This window comes from Propithecus coquereli, unplaced genomic scaffold (genome assembly GCF_000956105.1).
Source record: "Propithecus coquereli isolate 6110/MARCELLA unplaced genomic scaffold, Pcoq_1.0 Scaffold205, whole genome shotgun sequence".
In the NCBI taxonomy this organism is placed as follows: Eukaryota; Metazoa; Chordata; class Mammalia; order Primates; family Indriidae; genus Propithecus; species Propithecus coquereli.
The window spans coordinates 568,306-578,664 of NW_012145523.1; the positions used below are offsets into that span (position 1 = coordinate 568,306).

The 10,359-nt window shown below is 38.2% G+C and overlaps 1 protein-coding gene across 1 annotated transcript in view; it reads right to left on the minus strand.

The window, feature by feature from the left end:
* Nucleotides 1-4,315, minus strand: part of DNAH14 (dynein, axonemal, heavy chain 14) — a 324,896-nt gene extending 320,581 nt beyond the window's left edge. Inside the window, 1 exon segment of the mRNA XM_012644036.1 lies at nucleotides 4,239-4,315. Coding sequence (XP_012499490.1) covers nucleotides 4,239-4,315 — 77 coding nt within the window.
* Between the last annotated feature and the right edge of the window lie 6,044 nt (nucleotides 4,316-10,359).

The window sequence follows — 10,359 nt, forward strand, 5'->3', positions numbered from 1 at the left end:
TTTAAAATTTATTTTTAATTGTTATGGTTACGTAACAGTTGTATAGGGTAGATGTGATGTTTTTATACAGGCACACAATGTGTATTAATCAAATCAGGGTAACTGGGGTATCCATTACCTCAGGCATTTATCATTTGTTTTGGGAACACTCCAATTCCACTCTTTAGTTAAAGTATACCATAACTTATGGTTGATTATAGTGACTTTGTAGTGCTATCAAATACTGCTAATTCTATCTAACCATCTAATTATGTTTTTGCACCCGTTAACCATCCCCACTTTATCCCTACCTCCCCACTGCCCTTCCCACCCTTTGGTAACTATCTACTCTCTGTCTCCATGAGATCAATTGTTTTAATATTTAGCTTCCACATATGAGTAAGAACATGCAAGATTTGTCTTTCTGTTCTTGGCTTATTTCACTTAACATAATGTTCTCCAGGTCCATCCATATTGTTGCAAATGACAGGATTTCATTCTTTGTTGTGCCTATATAATATTCCATTGTATATATGTACCACAATTTCTTTATCCATTCATCCACTGATGGACACTTAGGCTGGTTTTATATTTTGGCTATTGTGAATAGTGCAGCAATAAACATGGGAGTGAAGATATCTTTTTCATATACTGAATTCCCCTTCTTTGGAAATATTAATATACCCAGAAGTGGAATGTGGGGTCATGTGGTAGTTCTATTTTTAGGTTTTTGAGGAACCTCCATACTGTTTTCCATACTGGTTGCACTGACTTACATTCCCACCAACAGTGTACAAACATCCCCCTTTCTCCACATCCTTGCCGACATTCATATGCCTGTCTTTTGAATAAAAGCCATTTTAACTAGGGTGAGATTTTGTAGTATAATTTGAAGTTAGGTAATGTGATTCCTCAGTTTTGTGCTTTTTGGTCATGATGGCTTTGGCTATTCTGGGTCTTTTGTGGTTCCATATAAATTTTAGGATTAATTTTTTTATTGCTGTAAAGAATGTCATTGGTACTTTTACGGGGATTGCATTGAATCTGAAGATTGGTTTGACTGGTATGGACATTTTAACAATATTTATTTTTCCAATCCATGAGCACAGAATATCTTTCCACTATTTTTCTGTCCTCCTCAATTTCTTTCACCAATGTTTTATAGTTTTTGTTATAGAGATCTCTCAAGTCTTTGGTTAAGTTTATTCCTAGTATTTTATATGTAGCTATTGTAAATGGAATTACTTTATTTTCTAGATTGTTTATTATAGGCATATAAGAATGTTATTGATTTTTATATGTTGATTTTGTATCCTGCAACTTTACTGAATTTGTTTATCAGTTCTAATAGATTCTGTGTGGAGTCTTTAGATTTCTCTAGATATAATAAGATCACATCATCTACAAACAAGGATAATTTACTTCTTCCTTTCTAATTTGGATGCCCTTTATTTCATTCTCTTGTCTAATTGTTCTAGTTAGAGCTCTATGTTGAATAACAGTGGTGAAAGTGGGCATCATTGTCTTGTTCCAGATCTTAGAGAAAAGGCTTTCAGTTTTTGCTCATTCAGTATGATACTAGCTGTATGTCTGTCACATATGGCTTTTATTGTGTTGAGGTATATTCCTTCTATATCTGTTCTTCTGAGTTTTTATTATGAAGGGATGTTCAATTTTATCAAATACTTTTTCAGCATCAAATGAAATGACCATATGATTTTTGTCCTTCATTGTATTGATATGATGTATCACATTGATTGATTTGCATATATTGAATCACCCTTGCATCTCTGTGATGAATACCAGTTGATTATGATGAATAATCTTTTTAATGTGTTGCTGAATTCAGTTTGCTAGTATTTTGTTGAGGAATTTTTGCATTTATGTTCAGAGATATTGGCCTACAGTTTTCTTTTTTTGTTGTGTCTTTGTCTGGTTTTGGTATCAGGGTGGATACAGGCCTTATAGAATGAGTTTGGGAGTATTCCTTGCTCCTTGATTTTTTTTTGAATACTTTAAATAGGATTGGTATTAGTTCTTCCTTAAATGCTTGGCAGAACTCAGGAGTGAAGCCATTGGGTCCTACCTTTTCTTTGATGGGAGAGTTTTTATTACTGCTTCTATCTCCTTACTTGCTATTGTTTTATTCAGGTTTTGGATTTCTTCTTGGTTCAATTTTGGTAGGTTGCATGTGTCTAGGAATTTATCCAATTCTTCTAGGTTTTCCAATTTATTGGCATATAGTTACTTATGGTAGTCTCTAACAATCCTTTGACTTTCAGCAGTATCATTTATAATGTCTCCTTTTTCATCTCTGATTTTATTTATTTGGATCTTCTCTCTTTTTTCTTAGTCTGGATAAAGGTTTATCAATTTTGTTTATCTCTTCAAAAATCCAACTTTTTGTTTTATTGATCTTTTTAATTTTTTGTTTCAATTTCATTTATTTCTGCTGTGCTCTTTATTATTTTTTTCCACCAATTTTGGAGTTTTTGTTTGCTCTTGTTTTTCTAGTTCTTTAAGATGCATCAATAGGTTAACTATTGGAAGCTTTTCTAGTTTTTTGATGTACGCACTTATTGCTATCAACTTTCCTCTTACTATTGCTTTCACTGTATCCCATGGTTTTTTGTTTGTTTGTTTGTTTTTTGAGACAGAGTCTCACTGTGTTGCCCGGGCTAGAGTGCCGTGGCGTCATCCTAGTTCACAGCAACCTCAAACTCCTGGGCTCAAGCGATCCTACTGCCTCAGCCTCCAGAGTCCGTTGGGACTACAGGCATGCGCCACCATGCCCGGATAATTTTTTCTATATATTTTTAATTGTCCAATTAATTTCTTTCTAATTTTAGTAGAGACGGGGTCTCGCTCTTGCTCAGGCTGGTTTCAAACTCCTGAGCTCAAACAATCCGCCCGCCTCAGCCTCCCAGAGAGCTAGGATTACAGGCGTGAGCCACCACGCCCGGCCATCCCATGGGTTTTGATATGTTGTGTTTTCATTTCTATTTGTTTTGAGAAATGAAACAAATAAAATACTTCAAATGGTAACACTTCTTTTTGAGGACAAATAAATCACAACTTCTTTGAACTTATTTATGGATAGCTTCCTAGGTATTCTTAAATCCTTTTCCTTTGAGCACTTTGTGAGCTCATATTTGGTTTATAAATATCTTGAAAAGTTTCCTCTCCATTAAAATATATCCTTTGTTCTTTTTTTTTTTGTACTGAATTGTTTGCCATTTTCTTAACAATGTTTAGGAGTTATTTACACATTTTGATTAGTAATCTTTTGTCATTTTACATCTCTAGTTTGGATTTATCTTTTCACTTCTTGACCTCTTAATGAGCAGCAGTTCTTAACTTTGATATAATTTATCTTTGTCTTTATGGTTTGTGTCATTCATGCCTTCTTTAAGAAATCTTTCCTTACTCCAGGTGATGACAAAATTATCTTATATGTTTGCCTAACAGTATTAAAGTTTTGCCTTTCACAAGTTTTTAAATTCATACATAAGTCCTTAAATTCTTGATTTTTGGGTAGGGTGTAAGAGGCAGATGCAATTTCTTCCCTTACCCCACCCAATAAGGATAGACAATTGTCATAGCACCATTACTGAACACCCTCATCCTTTCCTCACCAACCTGTAACACCAAGTTTGTCATCACTCAAAATGTATACAATTACCTCTCCCTGGGTTCTTTATTTTTATTTCTCTATCTTTGTTTCCGTATCACACTGCCTTAATTAATATAGCTTTATAATAAGTTTTTATAGCTGTAGGTCAAGAACCCCACATTTTCTTTTTCTTAAAGAGTACTTACATGTTCTTGGACCTTTGCTTTTCTATATAAATATTGTTGGGTTCTCAATGAAACTTTATAATTTTATTCATAAAGGTCAGAATCACACCATTTTAAAAAGTAATTTTTCTAGGTACTTTATTTTTCATTACTATTATAAATGGTACCTTTTGCCTTCCTGGGATTTTTCAGTTGTCGGTTAATTTCTCATACCCATCAACCTCCCTCTCCTTTTTTTGGCATTTCCAAGGTTGGTCTGGAGGAAGGAGCCAGCAACCAGTGTAAATTTGCCTATCTTGTCAGAAACCACTCTCTGAGAAACTACGGTTTTCTAAACTCTGGAACCTCAATAAACCCTCCTAATGACATTTTCAGTTTTTCACCATCAGGATGGCTTACCACTAGACATATATTGTTGAAATCTTACTTTAGAAAAAAATCTCATTATATCTTATTTTTACCTCAGTTTTGTGTTATTTTCCTCCTTTTCTGTGTCTTGATTTACAGTTGTCAAACTAATGGGTATGAATGTCTCCATATTCTTTTTCTGAATTAAACTATGAAGTAATTGGCTGTAAAAATATATTCACATTATTTTCTTTAATATGAAAGACAATTTGACAGCTATGATTATTGGTATTCAAAATTGCATATATAGTTCCCAACTTCTCATGTGGCTTAATATAATATCCTAATTACCTTCAAAGTATTTCTTATATATAGTATAATTTCTGGACCCTTCACTAAGCTAGCTATCCTTCTCAGGGAAATCTCTACATTGTCTAAATTCCTCTCCAAGGCAATTTTTTTCATTCTTACATTGATGGGTTTATGTACATACAAATTTAGTTTACATTAAATTACATACTAAAGATAATGATAAGTTTTAAGATCACTTCCTTAAGGAAGATCATCAAAAGGAACTTAAGAAAGTCAACAGAACTGGTAGCTCAAGCATTAAACTAATTTCACCATTCACTAAGCACAAAAAGGTCACATCCATATACAACCAGCATTCCTGAGATAGAATAGAACAGAACGATAGGAAGTGAGTTTTGAAATATGAAAAAAGGAGTCTCTTTCTGATTGCTGAGGAAAATCTAACAAGATACAGAAAGTTTCCAAATAAAGATGATGAACTGTATGGAAGTATACTGTAACTGAAGAATTTAAGCCTAGAATCAACATAGGGTAGAAAAATCTATAACTGGCAAATAAATATGCTTCAGACAAATCAAATAAGATAAAATTAAATAGGCCAGAGGCAAGAGTAGTTCTTACGGGAGTAGAAATGCTAGAAATCTCCACGGTGGGTATATGAAGCTGATAACTACATTATCAATGTAGGACAGTGTACCTACTGATGAGACTTGGGGTACAAAAAGAAGAGTCCCAATCATGACCTAAAGAATATCAAGAACGGCCATAGAAGGATTATTCGCTACAGCCAAGAACTGAAGGATACAACTTTGCCCATATCTTGAGATAAGATGAAGAAACAAATCATAAGGGAGATAGATCCCACTGTATTCAAAAGCATCCCTGAATCAAACCCATTCTGAATCTGCAGTAAAGCAGGAAAAGTAAACTTTTTCCAAAAAAAGTCAAAAGAGTAAATATTTCAGGCTTTGTGGGCTGACAGGCAAAATTGAGGATATTACATAGGTACTTATATAACCAAAGAAAAAACAAATTTCCACAAATGTTTTACTGATTAAATTTAATATATGATAATAATAATTGTGTATGATTTTTTGTAATACAGACCTATAAGACAAATAAAATTATTTTTTGGAGGGATAACATCTCACTTAACTGAGATGTTATATTACCTATCTCTAAATTGGTTGTAAATATTCATTGGTTAAAACCATTCTTAGCTTGTAGACCATACAAAAATGGTTGGCAGGCCATCATTTGCCAACTCCTTCAATAGAGTATATGCTAACCCCAACTTCTGCTTTGACTTTAGCATGACTTATATGTTCATGCTCTTATATATTCATAATTACCACCAAAAATCCAAAAAACATAAGAAAAGTTGTTCAATCTATTAATCAAACAGTATAAAATAATCAAATTTGTTATTCTTTTTTCCTACAAGTAAAAAATATGAAGTTAACCTCATACTTCTCCACTGCAACACACAAATGCCAAGTTTTTATTTAAGCATGAAGATAACAAACATTTTAAAACTTCCAAAATTCAGGAAAGATATCAACCATGAGCCCTTCCTGTAAAAAGTATATAACAATAAAGGCCACCAACACAGAGATAAAGAGAGAAAACTTGGAAATAAAGGAAATAATAGTAAGAGCAATAAACTCATTTAAATATAGAACTAAGTCAAAACAACCATGAGACTTATGATTATGGAACAGAACTTTATTACTTGTATTTAGATAGTAAAAAAATCTAAATATGAATATAGAAATACTAATGTATGTACTAAAAAGAAATCAAGAAAGGAATAAAGGGAGGTAAATGGAATATAGAGAGAGTAAGTGCTTTGATTTCCTCATCTTTCAGATACAGAGGTCAACAGACACTGTTTAAGGCTGATAAATAAAATAACAGAAGTTTAAATATATTATTAAAAAGTAAAAAAGTACTCATAAGAAGGATTAGAATTATAACATAAACAATGGAAATCTGGGAGTAGGAGGTATCAGATAAAATGTAAATGCATGAATTATGTTCTAATGTCTTCATTTTACAATGAGAAATCAATAGATGCTATCTAAAATGCAAAGATCACAAAATAAAAGTTGAAGTATAATGTATTATGTTGCAAGTCATGAAGAACTAAAATAATGCACGAACCTTCCAAAGTATTGGAAGCAAAACAAACTATGTGTTTACACAAAATAGAGATTTAAAACATAAAAATAAAGTTGAAAAGGATAGTTGTAGCTGACTTTAGTAGGTTGTCTACACAATATTCATTTCTTCCTTCCCTTTCCCAAAAAGTACTTTGATTTTTATTCAGGTAGATCTGAACAAGTTACCAATAAAAAAGAAATAGAGATGGAAAAAATAAAAGACATGTTAAATACTATAGAGAATAAAGTGATACATCTGACATAAAACAAATCAGGAGTATAGAAAAAGAGAGAAGATGAGGAATATGACTGAGAATTTTCTAGACACTAATCTGCAGTTTCAAAGAGTCCAACAAATTCTAAGCAGGATGAACATATACATATGAGCACACATATGCATGTGTATGCACATATGTACACATGCAACATAGTGAAACTGCAGAATATCAAAGACAAAGAGGAGATCTATATGGTATCAGAGATAAATTACATAAGCTGGAAAACAATTAGACTAAGAATGGGCTTCTCGATAGTAAAAAAAAGAAAAAAAATCTACACCAAAAACAATGCTATAGTATCTTTAATGTGCTAAAGAAAAATAACTGTCAATTTAGAATCCTATACCTGGTAAAAAATACATTTCAAAAATGAAGGCCAAAAAAAGACATTTTTAGGCAAACAAGATCAGCAAACACACATAAAGAATACCCTAAAGGACTTCAAAAAGGACTATGATCCCAGATGGAAAATCTAAGATGAAAGAAAGAATTATAAACAAAAAATGTAATGACTATGTAGGTAAAACTAAACAATGACTGACTGCATAAAACAATATTTCTTGTGTGATTAAAAGTGAGATGGAACTAAAATACATAACAATAATAGCATAGAGGTCAGGAGAGGGATGATCAGAACTAATGTGTTCTAAGATCTTTTTTTTTCTCTGGAGGAAGATAAAAAGATTGATTAAATTTATACTTTGAGGCTAGTCGGGAAGATGGTGGATTAGGGGTGACCTCCTGGCTCTCTGCTCCCAGAGTGGGAGGTGAAGAACATGGACACCCACACGCGAGTGAGGCGCTCCCCTGCAGGATCAGCTTCGTGAACCTACAGAGAAGCAGCGAGGGACAAGCAGTCCCGCAGATGGAATCAGGTTAGCTGCATAAGCACTCGCAAATCACCAGAGAGTTGGGACAAAGGGGAAGTCCAGCACGGGACAGCCACGCCCTGCGGCGGGCTCGCCCAGGCAGTGAGATCTGACTCACAGGAAGACGACTCTTCCTCTACCAAACTCCACTCCCACGCAGGCAGGGAAGTGCCAGAAGTCAGTGCGAAGTGGTAGCACAGACCGACAAGCGGTGGGGAGCCGAGACAGGAGCTGGGTCCATTTCGAAAGCTCCGGAGCGCGGCGCTGGGTCGGCATTGGAGGGGAGGGACCGGCCCGAGCGCGCGCTCCCCAGATCGGAGGCCACCTGAGCCCACAGGGGAGAGTTTGGAAGCAGCTTCTTGCCACAGGAGACCGCCAGGACTAGATCGGGGGAGGAGAACTCCATGAAAGGGTCTACCCGCGGAAATCGCTGAAAGTTCCGCGGGTGCTGGGAGGGACAAGCACAGAGTCCTCCCGCGGACGGGTCCAGAGTCGCCATGTGTAGGGTGGGGGGCGGGCTCAGCAGGCGGCCCAGGGAAGCACCTCTGGGAATAGGCAACGGCGGACCCCGGCTCTGGATGCCCTCCCGGTGCAGTCGGCTTCAGCGCTGACTAGCAGAGGGTGGGCAGCTGCAATTCGGGGACCCCAAAGCCTGCGACCACGGGGACTTGTTGCCCGGGCGTCCGCTTGAGTCATACCTGCTGCCTCTGCGGCAGAGCTGGTCGCGCCCTGCGAGGAGAGTAGCGCGCGCAGCTACTTTTTCTCCTGAATCTGCGGAGTCTGTCGCAGCCGCAGACTCAAGCCTTGCCTCGGAAAGAGCAGAAAAGAGAGAAAGAGCGATATTGCTGCCGAGTTTCCAGGCGGTCTCTGGCGGCCCTGTTCCATTCAGTCGCTGGCGCTGTCCGCAAAGGTGACGGTGAACTGAGAGTGAACTGAGGGAGACTGCTTATAGAACTGTGATCTGGGACACATAAGTCCCCCTCAGCCTGGCAATTCGACCTCTGCCCCAACACACTGCGCTAAAGGGCTGGACTCCACCACTAGGCGGAGTAAAGGGGCCATTTTTTATTTTTTTTCTTTTAAATTCTTTGTATAGTTGTGATCCAAGACAACATAACTAGCCCCTCTGCCAGGCGACTCAACCCCTACCCACACATCGTGCGAAAGGACCTGCCTCTTCCGCCAGGTGGAGTAAAGGGGTCATTTTTTGTGTGTGTGCGTGGTTTTTTTTTTCTTTTCCTCTTCTTTTCCTTTTTTTCTTTTCTTTTTCTTTTTCTTCTTTCTTCTTTTTCTTCTCTTTTTCTTTTCTTTTCTCTTTTTCTTTTTCTTTTTGTTTTCGTTTCCTTTTCTTTTTTTCCTTTTTTTCTTTTCCCTTCTCTATATACATATTTCTCTTAATTCTTGCTCTTTATTGTTTTTTGTATATATATATATACACATATATATATACATTTTTCTTCTTTCCTTCTCTTTCCCTTCTTCCTCCTCTTTGCTCTCTTTCTGCGAGTGTGTATGTGTATGTGTGTGGGTGTGTGTCTGAAGCCCACGACCGCAGGAGCCCGATTGTTGAATCTCCACAGCAGGGCTGTTTTGCACCAAGGAGACAGCGCGCAACCTTGAGAGTGTCTAGTGACCAAGGAGGCAGCTCTTCAAGCTGAGACACGTGGTCACCTCTCTGCTGCGACTTGGTGGCCGGAGCTGCGGGCCAAACAGACAGACTCCACTGCGGGAAGGGCTCAGTAGAGAGTGAAGGAGGCTATTTTCCCAGCGGGGTCCTGTAGCCTCATTATCGCGGTGACTTGGCGATCAGCGCCTCCTCCCAAGGAATTAGTTCCCCACCCTTGGCAGTGCGGAGGAATAAGGGAAGCAGTTCTCTGGACTGTGACCCTGTGGGGGAGGTGGATGACCCTTGACTACGATCTGACCACCAACATTGCGTACTAAAGGGACTGACTCCACATCCGCTGGGGCGGAATAGCAGGACAGGCTGCTTTCTGGTCTGGGTCCCTTAGGGGTCTTAGGCCGGGCTTCTCTAGCATCCCTGAAGTGTGTACTTCTTACCAGCTAGTCAACCCTGCCCATGAAGGGGTGCAATAATAAGGGTCGCCACTTCCTGAGCTGAGACGCCAGGTAGCCCCAGGAAGCGCCCTTCCCTCAGTCTGGGGGGTTATCTGCCCCTGTGGCAGGTGAAAACCTGCCCTCGGAGGAGGAAAGAAATGAGAGAAGACGTTTTTTCAGGCCGGGCCTTGTGACAGTCTCAGCCAACGCCCCACCCACAGCCCTCCAGGACAGAGCCCGCCCCAGAAGGTAGGGAGATAGGAGAAAAAATACTTTCCGCATAGGAATAGCCTGAATCTGTATGACCTTGGATCTAAGCAAAAGGGGACAGTGTGTTGGCACGATACAGCTGATCGGTTTTGAACACCTGACAAGAACATAACACAAAAGCTTGCACTTGGTGCCCAGGCTGTAGTCATCTTAGGGGCTGGTGGTCTGGGAAGGAAAATCTCGACCAGAGTCCGCAGCAATTGCACCAACTGGCATACTCATTAGGAATTCCTCCACAAGAGTGCCTAATAAGCCCTGAATAACATACTAGCAGCTCTCTCCTAG